The 18,969-nt window shown below is 42.9% G+C and overlaps 1 protein-coding gene across 8 annotated transcripts in view; it reads left to right on the forward strand.

Annotated features, from left to right (window-relative positions):
* The window catches only part of LOC136840301 (GPN-loop GTPase 2), a 185,331-nt gene that overhangs the window by 73,968 nt on the left and 92,394 nt on the right, over nt 1-18,969 (forward strand). For all 8 annotated transcript variants that reach the window (XM_067106997.1, XM_067107002.1, XM_067107000.1 and 5 more), the window contains exons 4-5: nt 5,595-5,767; nt 11,760-11,891. In XM_067106997.1, the coding sequence (XP_066963098.1) occupies nt 11,771-11,891 (121 nt within the window). In that variant the 5' untranslated portion in view covers nt 5,595-5,767; nt 11,760-11,770. The remainder of the gene's footprint in view (nt 1-5,594; nt 5,768-11,759; nt 11,892-18,969) is intronic.

Raw genomic sequence — 18,969 nt, forward strand, 5'->3', positions numbered from 1 at the left:
TTCTTGTTGGGATCTTTCTCTTTTTCCTTGTATGGTTGCTTTGGGTGTTTGGAATGCAAGCCCACGAAGGTAATAAGTCTCGTAAGCCCGCCTTCCCCCAGCGTGTGTGTCCTGGAGTTGGCAGGAAGAAGTGTAGTAGCTTCAGATCTAATTTTGATGTGGACCTGCACACCCTTTGCTCCTCTTGCAGGGGGGGTTTGTGTATTAGAGAATTTACTTGTGCCGAGTGTTGCTCCTGGTCAGCTGAGCATTAGGCGGAAGTTTGAAGGGAGGAAACAGTTCAGACGAAGCCTTCCAAAGCGGCATCTGAGGGTTATACACCCCTGATGACTCCCTTAGTAGCTAACCCTTCAGGATCGTTTCTCTCTCCCGGCAAACTTTCCCTTCTGGCTGCCTCTCCTTCGGGAGAGGATTCCCCTTTGTCTTCTTCACTTGTTTCATCAGGTGTTGGAACTACAGGGGGGGCCGGACGATCAGGATTACCTCTTCTTGGGGGCCTCTTCTCACCCCAGGGGTGAAACTTTCCCCCCCAGAGCGAGAGGCAACTCCCTCCATTAACCCGACTTTTTCTATTTCAGGTTTAGCAGTAGAGGCTTTCTTGGGGAAGCAGGCTAGGGACTTGAGAGCACCCTGGCTCCTCCTGGGTCCTTCCGGCTTTCCATCCCTGGAGGGCCTCCTGTCCCATCTCATTGGCGCTCCGGTGGTAACCCACGCTGCGGCTACCTCTACCACCAGTACTGTGATCATGACAGCCTTCGCTAAGAAGCCGGTAACTGTCTAGTCTCACCTGGAGACCCAGGTGACCTCCCTCCTTGCATCCCAGCACATAGTGCCTCTGCCTCCTGGTTTCACCATGGCCCCGCTGTCCCAACCCAGACCTTCTATGATGGTGACCTCCACCTCCCTCACATGATGGTTTCCGCTCCTGCTGTTCCATGCTTCGCTGGCTCCTGAGCTATCCTGGCTGCTTCACCTGTCCTGGCTATCCTGGTCGCCCTAGTTGCAGCTCCTGGCTTCCCTGGCTCCTGGCCTGCCCTGGCTCCTCCACCTGCCCAGGCTATTCCTGTTGCTCTAGTCACTGCTCCTGGCTTCCCTGACTCCCAAGCTGTATTGGCTGCCCCAGCTGCCCCAGTCACTGCTCCCGTAGATGACGTACCCACAGCTGGGGTTGCTTCTGCTACCCTGGCCACCCCGGCTGCTCTTATGACATCTGCTGCTCCCTCCTGGATGGGGGATTTGACCGCCATCCTGAAGATGATGAAGAGGAAGTTGAAGGAGAGGTCTAGGAAGGTGTCGTTGTCTTTGTCTTCGTTTTGTTGCCGTCGTCATCTGCTATCTCCTCCCCTTCTTCCGAGGCTTGTTGGTCGAAGAAGAAGGCTGTCTCTCCCGCCCGCTAAGAAATCCCGTCCTGAGACTTCTAAGAGACTGCCTCCCTCCATAGGGGAAGCAGTGGGATCTCTTGTTGGCTCTTTCCAACCTTTGTGTCAGGGAACCAAATCGCTAACCCCTGGGTCTAGCGTTTGGGAGCCTTGAGCATGCAAGCCTCAGTTTGCACACCTTTTGCCTTGCCAAAGAAGTCCGCTTCGAAGCCTGGCACTGTGTTGGGTGCTTGTTTGCAAGCCACTCCGAGTACCCAGGTCTCTAAGGAGTTTGGGTATCCCGAACTAGTATCAGAGAGTCCGCTCACTGTGCCAATTCGGGCACAGGACGGGAGAACAAGCCAAGCCATGCAGGTGTCTTGGCTTTGCTTGCTGGCACTGCTTCTAGTGTCAAGCCAGGTTCCCAGGTTGGTGCTTCGGTCTCTCGAGTCCAAGCATCTGGAGAGACAGAGAGGAGGTCCCCTGTGCAGTGTTCTCAAGAGGTTCCGGCCTCGAAGAAGACTGGGTCCCATCAAGAGGACAGCACAGATTCTCACCAGCCAGCTGCGCACTCGACTCCACCCAGTCCCTGATCGTGTTCGCGAGATCGGCCTTGCTCGGTTGGGTGGAGCGCTACGCTCTCCTTGGGACAGTTTACGATGGAGACTGCTCGTTCCGTGCTCGCCTCCATCAGGTAGAACGACTTCATGCTTAAGGTGGACCTGAAGGATGTGCATTTCCAAATACCCATCCATCCATCCTCCCGCAAGTACCTTCGCTTTATCCTCAGGGAGACGGTGTTCTAATTCAGGGCACTCTGTTTCGGGCTCTCGACCACTCCCCAGGTGTTCACATGAGTGTTCACCCTAGTGTCAGCTTGAGCCCATTTGCATGGGATACATCTGTTGAGGTATCTCGACGATTGGCTGGTCCGGGCGAGCTCTTGCTCGCAGTTGCTTCAGGACAGGGATCGGTTCCTTGAGTTTTGCCACCATCTAGGGATTGTGATAAATCTCGAGAAGTCAGATTTCACCCCTAAGCAGAGGATAAAGTCCTTGGGCATGCTGATAGATACAATTGCAGCAAGAGTCATCCCCTTGGAATCTCATATTTGCAGGTTCAGGAAGGCAGCACAGCTGTTCCTGTCTGGACAGGAGCAGCCAGCTCAGCAATGGCAAGTCATCATTGGTCACCTGTCATCCTTGGAGAAGCTGGTCCCTCATGGGTGTCTACACCTTCGGTCTCTGCAGTGATGACTGAAGGAGTACTGGTCCCAGTCTCGAGACCCCCAGTCCTTTCTCATCCCTCTTTTTGGGGAGGTGAGAGAGGACCTAGAATGGTGGGTGGATGACAGGAACCTCTTAATAGGAGTGTGCCTGCATACTCCCCCACTGGACATGCTTTTGTTCTTGGACGCATCGACTGAGGGATGGGTCACACACCTGGAGGAGTTGCTGACTTCAAGAGTGTGGCACTGAGATGACAAGCACCTTCACATCAACATCCTGGAACTCAAGGCGGCCATCCTGGCTCTCCAAGAGTTTCAGGATCAAGTGATGGGACACTCCATGGTGTTGAAGAGTGACAGCACCACGGTAGTGGCATACGTCAACAAGCAAGGGGCCTGGTGTCCCTTCCGCTTCATTAGTTGACGATGTAGGTGCACGAGTGGGCTGTGGCCCACTTGGTAGAGCTGTCAGCCAGGTACATTCCAGGCAAGAGGAATGCAGTGGCAGACAAGCTCAGCTGCCAGAATGCGGTGATAGGGACAGAGTGGTCCCTTCACCCAGACATTACGGAGAGGTTGTTCAACCTGTGGGGCGTCCAGTCATAGATCTGTTCGCCACCCGGCACAACAGGAAACTTCAGGTCTTCTGTTCGGTCATGCTGGACCCATGGGCTGCTACTGGGACTCTTTCCAACACCCATGGGACAACCTCAGTGTGTACACCTTTCCTCCGTTTTGTCTGATTCGCATGGCGATCAGCCAAGTGATGATCAACCCGAATCTCAGGATGATTCTGGTGGCTCCCAAATGGCCCCAGACTGTTTGGTATCTGGACCTGCTAGCTCTTCTTTCCAAGGTACCAAGAGAGATTTCCCCCTGGCCCAACCTGCTGAGTAAACTCCATGTAGAATTCTACCACAAGGCAGTGCAGTCTGTGTGTGTCTTCACGGCTGGCAGTTACCCAGCATCTCCTGCAAGCAAGAGGCTTTTTGCGTCGTGCAGCAGAGATGACTGGACACCTCAGGCAGTCCTGTGCAGTGGTATACAAGGGAAAATGGACCGTCTTCTGTGGTTGGTGTCGTAGATGTCGTATCTCTCTGGTCGGAGCTACTGTTCAGCATGTTGTGGACTTCCTCGTCTTTCTTCACCCAGAGAAATATCTCTCCATTTCAGCTGTAAAAGGCTACAGAGCTGCACTCAGCCTAGTCTTGCAGCTGAAATGGGTAGATATCTCCTCTTCTTTCGAGATTTCTCAACTAATGAGAAGCTTTGATAGGTCTTGCCTACCCAGGGACCTTAGGCCCCCTGCTTGGGGTGACTCTCGTTCTAAGGAGCCTGACTGGTGCAACTTATGACCCTTTACGATAGTCATCAGACCAGGATCTGACCCTCCTCAAGACCATCTTCCTGCTAGCCCTGGCATAGATGAAGAGATTAGAACTTCATGGACTTTCCTTTGATGTTAAACACTTGATGGGATGGCGATCAGTTCGCTCGATTTCACCCTGGACTTCGTAGTGAAGACTCAGAATCTGTCAGTCCCTGACACTAGGTTCAAGTCCTTCACGATCCCCTCCCTAGAGGACTTCCTAGGTAATGACCCAGATGAGGTGCTGCTGTGTCCTGTTAGAGTGCTGCTGTGCTGTCTGAAGAAAATTCGCCATCTCCGGCCTGAGTGTCAGTGACTCTTTGTTAGCGCTGGCTCAACCAAGAAAGAGGTGTCCAAGAACACGATTTCTTTCTGGCTTCGTAAGACCATTAGGATAGCGTACTCCCCTGCTGGAGAAGACTACACCGCTACCTTCCATTTGGGAGCTCACAAAGTCTGGAACATTGGTCTGACCCCTCGCATTCCGGAAGAACCTGTCGGTTCCTCAGGTATTGAAAGTAGGGATGTGGTATCAAATGACCACCTTCACTTCTTTCTACGTTCGGGATATTGCCCTTAAGTCCTTGGACACCTTTTCCTTGAGACCTGTGGTGGTGGCTGCTCAACAAGTTGTGTAGCTTACCCGGCTTCTTTAACAGGACAGGGTTGCATCTCGCCTAAGATGTGAGATTGTGGATGTTAGAATGAGTGTGGGAGTGACTGGCCTCTCCTTCTCTCCATCCTGGCTCTCTTCCTGCGGGCAGAGTGGATTCAAGCTGTTACATGCTGGATCTGGCGGTTGATGCAAGTAAGCATACACTTTGAGCTTCTGTTCTATTTCTTTTCAGGATCATAGAAGCAAACCCATTCCTTCCTCTAGTAAGGATAGGAAGGAGATCATGACAATGAGACAAACCTGATACTTGTATTTGCCTTACTGTTGCTGACATTTTAAGCTTCATCCCAGCCTATTTTTTTATGAAATGATGTCTTCCTCATTCATACAAAAAGGCCCAGAAGTCTAACAATTGATCTTGCGTTTCGTATAACCCGATCAATTTGTCAGTGGCTGGTTTTCCCTTCCTTGCTCTGTCGACCAGGAAGGGAACCCGGGTGTGGTGAACTCCAGTCAGTTCACAGAGACTCACTCAGATTCCTCCCTTCAACCGGTGAGTCTTCCTAATGTAAAGGACCAATGGTTTGTATATTGTGCCAGAACAAATAACAATTTTTAAAATAAATTGTATTTTTCCTGACTATACAAACCTGAGGTCCCTTACATTACATTTTCATGCCCACCTCATGTCACCCCTCAATCTGACACCTGGGCCGAAAGGCAAATTGAAATTGGGGGGATGACTCCCGACTCCTGGGCAGTAGTTAACTGCCTAACCACCTTGTTTGAAAGTTCAACTGCCATTTCCAGCTGTGCTGTAAGAAATTCCTAATGTAAAGGACCTCAGGTATGTATAGCTAGGAAAAATGCAATTTACTATAAAAAATTATTTTAGGATAAAAACATTTTTGCTTTCATTACAGTTTATTTTGAATTTTTGTCAAAAAGCTCCAGGACATGCAGAGGTGCCAATATAAGGACAAAATAGGGGTTTGCCACTACATTAATGTTAAATTTCTACAGGTGTATTCTAGGTGCAGAAACTGAAGAGATTAAATTGGCTGTACGTTCATTAGCAGAAAAGTTGTGCATTGGTAAACCAGCTTTATTGTCCTTAACACTGCCAGTTTTGGATTATAATACTGTCTCCCAGGTCGCTAATGCCATAGTTGAACATAAGTGCTGGTAGGCATAAGGTACGTATTTTTATCTTATTCAGGTAATCTTAGAAATGGAACTTGAATCATTAATTTGAATTTGATTTGACTTTAGACTAGACAGCGACACTAAAACGATTGCAGTGGTGACAAAATATCTCATGTGAATGTGAGTTACAGATTGAAAACCTCAATGGGAATTATAGTCGCCCCTCATTAAGAGAGACTAATAGGGGGGCCAGGGCGTCCGTTTTAAGCGATAGTGCTGTTTAACTGGTGATATTTATACATATACCTATACTGTAAATATACTGTATGTCATTATTTTTATAAAGAGGATGAATAGTAAACCAATGTAGAAACGTTTGAATTAAAGCTCATGGTAAAAGATGAAAAATGAAGAATAAAACATGATAAAAATGCTAGAATTCAGCTGCTTATGTGCAGTAGATGCCTAGGCCGAGACATGAACACACAATTGTTAAGTAAAAAGAAGTGGAGCCTCTAAAATGAAAAGCAAGTTTTTTTTTTCCTTTTTTCATGTTTTTTCATTGTAGTTATTTGTTCATTATAGTTTATTATTATCTATATTAATATACTGTTAAATAAATGTTAGATGATTTAGATCATCAGTACTGTAATAAAATAGTGGGACAATTAAGACCATAAGTTCACTAACACATTTTGTTTTCGACAAAAACATCCCGTAAAACGCAAAAATATACATGATCAAAATAATTGTAATTCAACTTGTGAATTTTAACAATAAGACTATAAAATACATTTCATGATATAAATCTTGGAGAGGGTTGTTTTTTTATTGCTACTGACGTCGTCATCAGTTTGCAGTCGTAAATCTGAGGACGGTCTGGGAATAGGATTCGCAGGTGATGACGCATCACCATGACAGACTATTGTGGGATTTTTCATACCATTATATGTATTAAAGTTAAAATTATTGTTGAATTGATGTTTTCATGAAGAAATAATTATATAAAGCAAATTATTGAGTAATTTTTGCCACCAGCAGTCAAATAATCATGATCATGGCAATGTTTAAACTTAGTGCTGTTGTGACAGACGAATTCCTTCTTGAGTGCAAAATTGTTGGTTCAGAGATTCTTCAGCAACAAAATATATATACAGTATATATATATATATATATATATATATATTGTTTTGCTTCAAAAGATATTTAATAAAGCTGTGTTGACATGCCTTTACAACAAAATTCTTCTCTTTAATCTCTCATGGATAGAATTACACTGCTTAGAGGGAACTGGCAATTCTCTCTCTCTCTCTCTCTCTCTCTCTCTCTCTCTCTCTCTCTGTGTGAGTGTGTGTCATTTGCCATGTAAACACAGATAGAATTATGCTGCTTAGAGGGAACTGGCAATATCTCTCTCTCTCACATGTCATTTGCCACGTAAACACAAGTATTGCTCAGTAACTCAGCTTTTGCCTTCGTAAAATTTACCTTTGTCATGTCTTTTCTTTCCTAAAAAACATTCAAAGCATCATACTGTAGCTACCAGTCAGGCAGCAGATAGGTAAAACTGTTAATGCTCAGTGATTGGCTAAGATACTTCTACTGTTCCAGACAATAGCGTTTCTTAATGACGGTACGTACTGTGCGCAAGTTAAATTGGTTACAAGTTAAAAGCATTTCAGTTTAGTACAGTATAAATACAGAACAATATATTTAAAATAGAAATATATATGAAAAGTTTTTTCTTTACCTTTGGTAAATAAAAAGGAAAATGGTATGCGATGAGCAGAGGAACAGTAATTATCTTAAATCATGGTTGAACATTACGTATTTTAAATCGGCTGACCCTCTTCGGTGTCCGTCTTATCCGATATCCGGATTAACGGGGTCCGGCTTAACGAGGGTCGACTGTATGAAAATCAGTTACTTTTTAGTATGTTTATGGTGCCAGTGTAATAAATTTGTAGTTTCAGTGACCATGCTGAATGGGATAGAAATTAGTTATTGGAATACAGGTAGTCCTCACTTACTGACAGGGTCGGTTAACCCTTAAACGCCAACTGGGCGTATCATACGTCGACTAAAATTATCTGTCGGATGCCGAGTGGATGTACGGTATGTCGACTACAAAAAGTTTTTTTAAATATTCGCGGAGAAATAGTTATAGGCCTAGTTTGCAAAAGATTTTAAATCAGGCTCCTTGATGGGTGCTGGGAGTTCACGGATCACGCTGTTGTTTTGTTTACAAGCGTTACCCAGCCGCGCATGCACGAATTTCTTTCTTCTCACACTACAGAGCATCAGCGACGCATCTCAGAATTCTTTCGTCACTTTGTCGTAATTTTTGCACCGTAGCCGTTACATAAAGTTTTATATATGAAAATGTGCGCAATTTCATGTAGAATACAACAAAAACAACCCATGGTTGTAGCTTTATAAGTTTCGAAATATTTTCATATAAATCATGATAAGTGCCAAAATTTCAATCTTCGGTCAACTTTGACTTGACCGAAATGGTAAAAAAACACAATTGTAAGGTTAAAACTCTTACATTCTAGTAATACTCAATCATTTACCATCATTTTGCAACAAATTGGAAGTCTCTAGCACAATATTTCGATTTATGGTGAATTTTTGAAAAAACTTTTTCCTTATGTCTGCGCGGTAACTCTGCCGAAAATCTCAGAAATGCTTTCGTCACTTTGTCGTAATTTTTGCACCATTTTATATTAGCCATTACATAAAGTTTTATGTATGGAAATGTGCGCAATTTCATGTAAAATACAACAAAAAACAACCCATGGTTGTAGCTTTTTTCAGTTTTGAAATATATTTTCATATAAATCACGATAAGTGCCAAAATTTCAACCTTTGGTCAACTTTGACTTGAGTGAAATGGTTGAAGAACCCAATTGAATGCTAAAACTCTTACATTCTAGTACCATTCAATCATTTACCTTCATTTTGCAACAAATTGGAAGTCTCTAGCACAATATTTCGATTTATGGTGAGTTTTTGAAAAAAACTTTTTCCTTACGTCCACTCGGTAACTCGGCCGAAAATGTCAGAAATTCTTTCGTCACTTTGTCGTAATTTTTGCACTGTTTTATATTAGTTGTTACATAAAGTTTTATATATGAAAATGTGCAATTTCATGTAGAATACAACAAAAAATAACACATGGTTGTAGCTTTTATCAGTTTTGAAATATTTTCATATAAATCACGATAAGTGCCAAAATTTCAACCTTAGGTCAACTTTCACTGACTGAAATGGTCGAAAACGCAATTGTAAGCTAAAACTCTTACATTCTAGTAACATTCAATCATTTACCTTCATTTTGCAACAAACGGGAAGTCTCTAGCACAATATTTTGATTTATGGTGAATTTTTGAAAAAAACTATATCCTTACCTCCGCGGCAGTAACTCTGCTGAAAATCTCAGAATTTCTTTAGTCACCTTGTCGTAATTTTCGCACCATCTTATATTAGGCCTTACATAAAGTGTTATATATGAAAATGTGCGCAGTGTCATGTAGAATACAACAAAAAATAACTCATGGTTGTAGCTTTTATCAGTTTTGAAATATTTTCATATAAATCACGATAAATAGAAAAAATTTGACCTTCGGTCAACTTTAACTCGACCGAAATGGTCGAAAACTCTAATTGTAAGCTAAAACACTTACAGTCTAGTAATATTCAATCAATTACCTTCATTTTGCAACAAACGGGAAGTCTCTAGCACAATATTTCGATTTATGGTGAATTTTAGAAAAAAACTTGTTTTAACATCCGCTCGTTACGAATTCATGCATCATTTTGTGATAATATTTTCTCTGTGTTGCTTTGATCGTTTTACAATTTGTTATATACCAAAATCATTGCAATTTAGTGTACAATAAAACAAAAAAAAACTCATTAGCTTTAACCGTTTTGCTCACAGCACGATTTGTATACAATTATATATGAAATTTTTTTTTTGTGCTGTCATATATTCAAATTTTTATATATGATAATGATATTTTTTTCATTTCTGATGGTTGCATACTAAACTTCAGGCAATGACAAAAAAAGGAGCCAAAAATGAACTCTTAATCTTAAAAACTAAGCGTGCTGTGATTTTTTTAAAAAACTTTTTTCCGCTTCGGCGCTAACTCCCGAACGCCGCCGGCATACGACAGACACTTTTGTAAATAGAGGCTCGGCGTTTAAGGGTTAATGGCATTTTGGTTTTACGGTGCTTGGCTAACAGCGTCGTTAACCAGATTTTCAGCAACGTTAAGCAATATTCAGCGTCGGTAAGTGGGTTATCAGCATTGATAAGTGATTTATTGGCGTTGGTAAGCAGGTTATCGGTGCCCATAAGCGGTTAACGGTACCAATAAGCAACACAGCGCTGATAAGCAGGTTTATTGGCACTTACAATGTCAAAACACCATTTATTACCATAATTATCGGCAATTTTCAGTTATCAGCGATTGTCAGTTATCGGCGCTCAGCTGGGAGTGAAACCCCTTCTGTTAACCGGGGACTGCCTGTACGTGCATCTGGCTGTCTTGGAAACTAACTGGCAAAATAATTAGTTCTCTAATCCATAATGGTCTTTATTATGCCTCCATATCCGCTATTTGTAACTGTTCCTTTCCCCCCTCCCATGGCATGTCCAATCCATCTGAGTCACAGCTCTCAGTGTACTTTCCAGCCTCTAGAGAGGGCTCATAATGTGGTACAGATTAGATTTTATGATGCAGTGCTATAGAAATGCTTTGCATTTTCAGTTTTATGGAATAATGGAAGGAGTCTGAAGTTACAGAACATTACTGGATAGATCTAAATAAAACCTAAATAAGTTGTAAGTGGTGCCTGTAAAAAGGTGTGGAATGACATTGAAGGCACCTCAAACAATAGAAATGCCATAGTAATAAGGTTTATAGAGTATTCATATAGTTGATTAATGCAACATTGACAGCAGTAGTAATAGTCAGAGTTACAGGTAGAATTTTTATGCATTCATTTGACCTGAGTATATAATTTTCGTGCTTATGCCATTACTACTCAGAGGCATCCAATCTAAAGGCCCGGAATCACAAAATTAATTAATTTTGCTTTTTGAAAATTGCTGATTCTTCTTAATTCTCATAACATAATCACACAGTGTGGAGTTCTCAGGCGCTTGTTTCTAAATTCTGTTGGTGCAGTTAGTTAAGTATTAGATATTTTTTGTCCAGCTTACTAACAAGGTAATAACATAGTCCATTTCATGACTTCTCGATAGTCCCAGAGTTTTTGGACCACCAGATACTTCACTCCAGAGATTTTCAGACTCCAAAGACCTTGGCATTTTCAATAGCCAGATGATAGTTATTCTTTTTCTTCTGTAGTGCATCTGAAGATTGGCCTGGGCATGCAGTACATTAGGCTACCATAAGAAATAAATGAAATTGGTATAAAAAAACATTGTACACATATCATTGCAGTAGTAGCTGGCATGACAGTCACCCATGATGATAACACAGGAACTGTACCATTTTGATGCTACTGACATAAAATTGTTTATGACAATATGATCCATTTTTTGATAAGGAAAACATCACAGAAAATGCTGTCTAGTGTGTACATAAAAGTAAAAATGCAATCTGGTTGTGCCAAAAAATAGTTAAGAAGTATAGTGTGGATTATTACTCCTCTCACCAGTAGAAATTGTCTTAGACTTATCAGCGCAACACATTATTATCATTGATATTCTTTTGACAGTAAGAGACAGATGTCCTTTGTTGGATTATATAACTATCAATGGCAGCCTCATGGCTAGAAAGAGTTACAACTGGACCATTTCACTGCAAAGGCTGGATTCCCTGTTCCCCTGATAATGCCTGCATAGATAGATTTGGGCTCTTGTAAAGATTATACACACTTATCTTTGTACTAAATGGAAAATCTGATGTTATTAATGATGATGATGATATTGGTCCCAACCACTCTACCCCAAGAAAAGAATGTGTATATTTCTAACATGTTATTTGCATTCTGAATGGACAGGTGTTACCAGTATGGTGGTGCTGTTTGGTCAGGTGGTCCTTGGACCCCCTGGTAGTGGGAAAACAACATATTGCAAAGCTGTGGGTGCTGTACTTAGAGAACTTGGACGTAAAGTGGCTATCATTAATTTAGGTGAGTTGGTCTTGATAGTGCTGATGAGATACTGCATTGTCATTTGTTCTGACACATATACAAACTTACATTTTCAAATATGTGGAGTATTCATGCTTTCCACTCTTTAGCTGTTATTGAATCGTCTCTGAAAAACAAAATCTTAATACTATACCTGGGTCACGTGTGACCTGGATGGACCTACCCTCGTCCATTGTCTTCGCAGCCGTTGTAGTGATTGCGCGTTTTCCGAGTCGTCTCAAATATTTGTTTGTTTTGTATCTTTGTTCTTTATGATTGGGGGTATGTACAGTACACCCCATGCCTAGTTATCATCAGGCAGGCTGCACCTGGTTTGCAGCCAACCCCCAGTATTTGTTGGAGATGCATACCGCTACCCCCCACGAATAGTTCAAAACCGTGAATACTTAAAACCCCTCTAAAATGCTTATAACTGCATATTTTGATAGTTCAAAACACCAAAAAACCTCTAAAAATGCTTATACCTGAATATTTTAATAGTTTCATCACAAAAAGTACGTTTAGTCACGAAAATAATATTATTATAACTAACAAGAAGTCGCTGTGTAGCCGACCCTTTATTAGCCCTTAGTTTATTGAGAGTAGAATCATCGCTGTGTAGCCGACCCCAGTTGACCTAGATACCAACACATAAAAATTATCAACATTCCGATCTGTCCCCTTCCTTTACCTGGGACAGAGATTTAGATGGCACAGTCGAAAGGGGCAGGGATGAGATGCTGAATGTCACTCCCTTAAGCAGCTTAGCCCAACTAAGCTGCTTAAAACAACCATTCTAAAGGCAGATTGAGCTGGCTGAATTGTCTTTCCACAGGATACCAGGGGAGATACAAGCAGATAGTTGGAACACCTGGAAAGTGACACATCTTCAGCCCAGTCACCACATGGGCCCGACATTGGGGCCCCTACCCTTGGCGGATGCCTTAAAAGGAGGTTGGACAGGAAGATCGTTGCAGTTAGCCGTATACGCACAGGAGGATGCCATGAGTTTGTGAGAGAGAGGGGTCCCCCCCCCCCAGTCCACACCAGACTCCAGACTTGAATCCAGTTCTATAGTGCCACATGTGTGATTGCCCCTCATCATTCTTCGCCAGAGACCCGCTTCCCCTAAGGTAAAGTATGAGTAAAAACCTTGTAGTCACGACAGTTTGCCATTAGAAGTGTTTATTGAGTGCCAGTATTACTCTTTATCCTTTGTGCCATTTTATCCAGCGCCATTTCCAGTGTTTTGTGCTCCAGTGTAAAGTGTTCATTCATTCCTCGAGTCCTTGGCATCATCAGTGCAGCCTCGAGTCATTGTATGTGTTATATTTTCCTTTACTGGCGTGTAATGTTTAACTCTCTCTTGCAGAGGGACAGTTTGCTGTGGACTCATCTTGGACTGTGCCTTACCACCATTCAAGACTCCAGTAGGAAGATCTTCAGGCTTTGCAAGCCTCTTAATAATTCATTTAACCATTTTCTTTTGATCCTTTTCTTGTAAATATAATGACTTAATTTAACCAAAGTGTTTACGTAACATTCCCTCATGAAGTAGATCCCTAAGCTCATGTGAATCATCCCTTTTTTCTTTTGTTTTTATGATATCCCTTAACATAGTCAGATTTCCAAGACCAAATAAATAAAGTTCCGTTGCCAGCCTGTAAAGGTATTCTACAAATCTAGAAATCCAGGGAAATACGTAAAAATGGCGACCTTTCTATAGATCTCGTTTTGCAGTTGCATTTCCCCCTCTGTTGTTGCTTTGTTGCATATGCAACTTGCCAAATCAGCAATTAGCAAAGCTAAGCTGAGTGCGAGACAAATTCCGAACCCAGTACCAAAACAGACCAAGAGAGTTCCACGTAAGTAATGTGTTTATCTTAGCAAAGAAATTTTTTAATCGTGACTGTTCCTGGGAAATTAGGGAAATAGGGACGTATGTATCAACTGAGAGAAGAGAACCGCCATATTAGATTTTGTTAATGTATGCCTTTCATGATAGGTAGTTAGGAAACAACAAGTGCTAACCATTTTCTTTTCGAGGAATAGTGCGAAAGAAATTCCTCTGTGTTAAATTTTACTTCGCATTTCGGAAAGCGAGTTATTTAGGCGCAGACGAACTCCCACATGGGACAAGACGAAAATCAGCTTGCATGGCTGAAATACTCTCTCTCAGATTAGTACAACTCAAATCAGGTGTTAGGGAAGTGAAATTTGAACTCCGATTCTAGGGAAAATCACAAGGACATTTTACTATTATCTGCCCATCCCAGGAAATTCCCAGCAGTCAGGAGACCAGATGGTGTTTGTAAACAGAAGGGTTCATTCAACCAATGTCTAAAAATAACCCACGTCAGTGAGAGTCGGACGACCTTCATCCTCCCCCCCTCCCTCTCCGTGTGCCTACCAAATCTTCATTCATCGCCTGAGTAGTTTGTTCCTTTAAAAATTATTCATACTTGGGCCACTCTCAGGAAAATTTTTTTTTTATTAGCAATTTCCAAGTCCAATGGGACAAATCCAATTCCCAAGTCTTACGAGACGACATCAAATTTCCAAGTCTTACGAGACTTTATCAAATTTTCAAGTCTTACCGAGTCAGTAGAGCTGTGGACTAGCACTCGCTAGGCCCAGCTGATGAAGAGTTAGAGGAATTTATTTCTGGTGATAGAAATTCATTTCTCGCTATAATGTGGTTTGGATTCTACAATAAGCTGTAGGTCCCGTTTCTAAGTAACCAGTTGGTTCTTAGCCACGTAAAATAAGTCTAATAATTCGGGCCAGCCCTAGGAAAGCTGGTGATCAGCTCAGTGGTCTGGTAAAACTAAGATATACTTTTTTTTTCAAGTCTTACGAGACAAATCCAATTTCCCAGTCCTACGGGACGGATCCAAATTCCAAGTCTTACGAGACGATATAAAATTTTCAAGTCTTACAAGACAAATCCAATTTCCCAGTCCTATGGAACGGATCCAAATTCCAAGTCTTATGAGACGCCACAAAATTCTAAGTCCTAAGTCTTATGAGACGCCACAAAATTCTAAGTCCTGCGAGACAAATCCAATTTCCCAGTCCTACAGGACGGATCCAAATTCCAAGTCTTACAAGACCTTATGTTCCAAGGCCATTACAGTGTCAAAATCAAAGTAAATATGGGCACACGAATTGTTGAAATGAACCTACACTGCACAGGCAGTCCCCACTTACCAGCAGCATCGGTTGTCATTTCGGTGTTATGGGGCTCGGCTAGTGAGTCGTTAACCGGATTTTTGGCACTAACCTCCAGATAACAGCACCGTTAAGCGAAGTTTCGGCACCGATATCCGGTTAACGGCGCCAATGTCTGGTTAAGAGCGCCATTGAACTGCGATTTTGGCATTATTATTGCTGATTTTTGGTTAGCAGCGCTCGGCCAGGGTCAGAACCCCCTCCCCTCCCCTGTAAACTGGGGACTGCCTGTATGTGCTTATTGTGGATCTAACGAACATGCCACACAATGGAAATGTAGTAGGCCAAAGTTTGTAAACTGGGCAAGATCATCAATCAAGGTCCAAAGTGTACTTGTATAGTATTATATGTACAATACAGAATTGAAAATATTACAAGAAAGAACAGGGATGTCTATAAAAGAATCTGAAGTAGAATTAAAAGTGAGAGAAATTCAAGATCTGTCTAAGAAACATGCATCCTCTTCAATAACAAGAACCAATAATGAAACAAAATCTCATACAGATAGAATTAACGGAGCACAGGAGAGTAAATCTCAAGAAGAAATTATTGCTCTACAGAAAAAACTAAAATGGCAAAGAATAAAGAAACGGGTACAAATGATATGGATAATAATTTATCAAGCTCATTAGGAATATTAATGCAAATAGGAGCACAGGAGGCTGTTACTACAGAAGCAACAGGAAAATTGTGATGGACCAGGTTAAACCAAAGACAAAGGATATGAAGAAAGAACAAAAACAAAAACACGCTAAGAATATATCTTTATCTTCTAAAATAATAGTAAAAGCTATGGAAGCAGATATCCAAAACACTGAAGTAGAAGAGTACCATGCCATAGATAACAGTGATTATGTCAAGGGAGAAGAGACTGCTCCATCACCAATAAATGGTACAAGAACAGATGAAACAAGAAATATACATAACACATGTGGATGTAATGATTGTTTGTTCTGACACGACATACAAACCATTGGTCCTTTACATTAGGAATTACTTTTCAGCGAAGCTGGAAACGGCCATTGAATTTTCAAACAGGGTGGTTAGGCAGTTAACTACTGTCCGGCGGCATCGTTAACAGTGATCTGGTTTTACAGAGCTTGTCTAGCGATGCTATTAACTAGATTTTCGGTGTCAATCTCTGGTTAGCAGCGATGATATCCGCTAAATGGCACCAATCTCTGCGTAACAGCTGTGCCGATCTCCACTTAGCAGTGGTAATATCTGGTTAACTGTGCCATTAAGCAGGTTATTAGTGCTATTATCACTGATTTTGGGTTAGTGGCGCTCGGCTGGGAATGGACCCCGCCATTAACAGGGGCCCTATTAACAAGGGGGCTGCCAGCTGGATGGTGCAGGTATGTCAACCCCCCGAAGCTCACAGGGGACGATTGGATTTCTGTGGAATGTATCTTATTCACGCTCCACTGGTATTTTTCATGGAAATATCTAAATTACTGTTTGTGCATGAGTTGGCCTTTAGGAGATACTTTCAGGCGTAAAAAACCGCCGTAACTTCAACAAGGTCTCAGGCAGTTACTGTCCGGGACTCACCGCCTGCCCGGATGTAAACATTCATGGATTTCTCTGTTCTTCGCTCTCTGCCTGAATTTTTTCTTCATCATTCTTGTATTTTCTGCCCCACCTCATGCCATTCTGTACATGGGGCCGGAAAAATTGGAATGTTTACATCCGCAGGCCATTCACCCGGACAGTATTTTTGAAGTTCAACGGCCGTGAGAAATATTCACTAATTACTGTTATATTTACAAATCATTTTCATGACTAAATGCACTTTTTGTGATAAAACTATTAAAGTACTCAGATATAAGCATTTTTAGAGGGTTTTTCTTGTGTTTAAACTATCAAAATAGGCAGTTCTAAGTGTTTTTTGAGGGGTTTTAGGTATTCGCTGATTTTAGCTATTGGTGGGGGGGGGTGCAGTATGCATCCCCTGCAAATACCGGGGGTTTACTGTAGAACACTCGGTAGAGCTGTCAGCCAGATCCATTCCAGGCAAGAGAACAACTGTAGTGGCAGACAAGCTCAGTTGCCAGGGCCAGGTGATAGGGACAGAGTGGTCCCTACATCCAGACATTACAGAGAGATTGTTAATCCTTTGGGGCCAACCAATGATAGACCTGTTCACAACCCAGAACAACATGAAGCTGCCGATGTACTGCTTGATCATCCCAGAGCCCATGGGCAGCAGCAGGAGACGCCTTTCAACACCCATGGGACAATCTCGAGGCTTACTCCTTCCCTCCATTCTGTCTGATTCGTTGGGTGATCAGCAGGGTAATGATCACCCAAATCTCAGAATGACCCTGGTGGCTTCCAAGTGGCCACATGCCATATGGTATCCGGAGCTGCTAGCTCTACTTTCCAAGGCACCAAGAGAGATTTCTGCTTGGCACAACCTCCTATGCCAGCCACTCGTAGAGGGATGCTGTACCACCAGTATGTGGAGTCGCTGTCACCTCATGGCTGGAGACTATTCAGCATATCTTGCAAGCGAGAGGCTTTTCTTGCTGCACAGTGACTGAGATGTCTGGATACCTTCAAAAATCCTCTGCGGCTGTGTACCAGGGGAAATGGGCCGTCTTCTGTGGTTGGTGTCGTAGATGGGGTATCTCTCTGGTCGGAGCTACTCTTCAGCAGGTAGCAGACTTTCTTGTCTTCCTTCAACATGAGAAGCTTCTCTCTGTTTCAGCTGTTAAGGGCTACAGGTCTGCCCTGGGCCTGGTCCTTTGCCTGAAAGGCATCGATCTCTCTTCCTCATGGGAGATCTCTATGTTGGTGAGGAGCTTCGAACAGTCTTGCCCTGCCAGGGAACTCAGGCCCCCTGAGTTGGGTGTGACTCGTTCTTCAGAGCCTGAGTAGTGCACCCTACAAGCCCTTACGAGAGTCGTCAGACAGGGATCTGACTCTGAAGACTGTTTTCTTGCTTCTTGCTTGCCCTGGCATTGGTGAAGAGAGTTGGCAACCTACAAGCTACATGGTCCTTCCCTCGACGTTAAACGCTCGAGGGGATGGGGATCTGTCACTCTCAATATTTTTCCAGAATTTGTAGTGAAAACTCAGTATTGGTGGGTTCCTGATGCCAGATTCGAGTCCTTTTCTATCCCCTCCTGGAGGACTTTGTTGGTAGTGATCCGGATGAGATACTACTCTATCTAGTTAGGGTGCCACGGTACTATCTTGAGAGGGTTCGGTAGCTCAGGCCTGGGTATCGACAACTCTATTAGTACTGGCTCAACCAAGAAAGAGATGTCCAAGAACACCATTTCTTTGCGGCTTTGTGAGGTGATTAAACGAGCATACTCTACGTCAGACGAGGTGGACAGGAGTACGTACTGAGCGAGAACTCACAAGGTGAAGGGCATTGGCCCATCCCACACATTCAGGAAGAACCTGTTGGTTTCACAGGTACTAAAGGCAGGAGTGTGGTCACAACAGACCACATTCACCTTCCTCTACCTTCGGGACATTGCCTATTGGTCCTTGGACACTTTTTCCTTGGGTCCTGTGGTGGCTGCTCAATAAGTTGTGTATCTCACCCTGCTCCCCTAGAGGGACAGGTAGCATCTCGCCTAAGGTGTACAGGTGCAGAAGAGAGAGTGTGTGTGTGAGTGACTGGCCTCCCTTTCTCTTTCATACCCTTTGTCTCCCCGCGGACAGAGGGAGGGTTGGCAAACTGTCATGTGTTGGACAGGCGTGCAGTGCAGGTGAGTTATATTACTGAGTATCCTGTATATAATCTGATGTTTTGTAGATTAATAGATGCAATCCCTACCCTCTCTCTAGCAAGGAGAGAGTGGGCCAGAAAATAAAACAAACCCGTCGG

The sequence above is a fragment of the Macrobrachium rosenbergii genome, chromosome 7 (genome assembly GCF_040412425.1).
Source record: "Macrobrachium rosenbergii isolate ZJJX-2024 chromosome 7, ASM4041242v1, whole genome shotgun sequence".
Lineage (NCBI taxonomy): Eukaryota > Metazoa > Arthropoda > Malacostraca > Decapoda > Palaemonidae > Macrobrachium > Macrobrachium rosenbergii.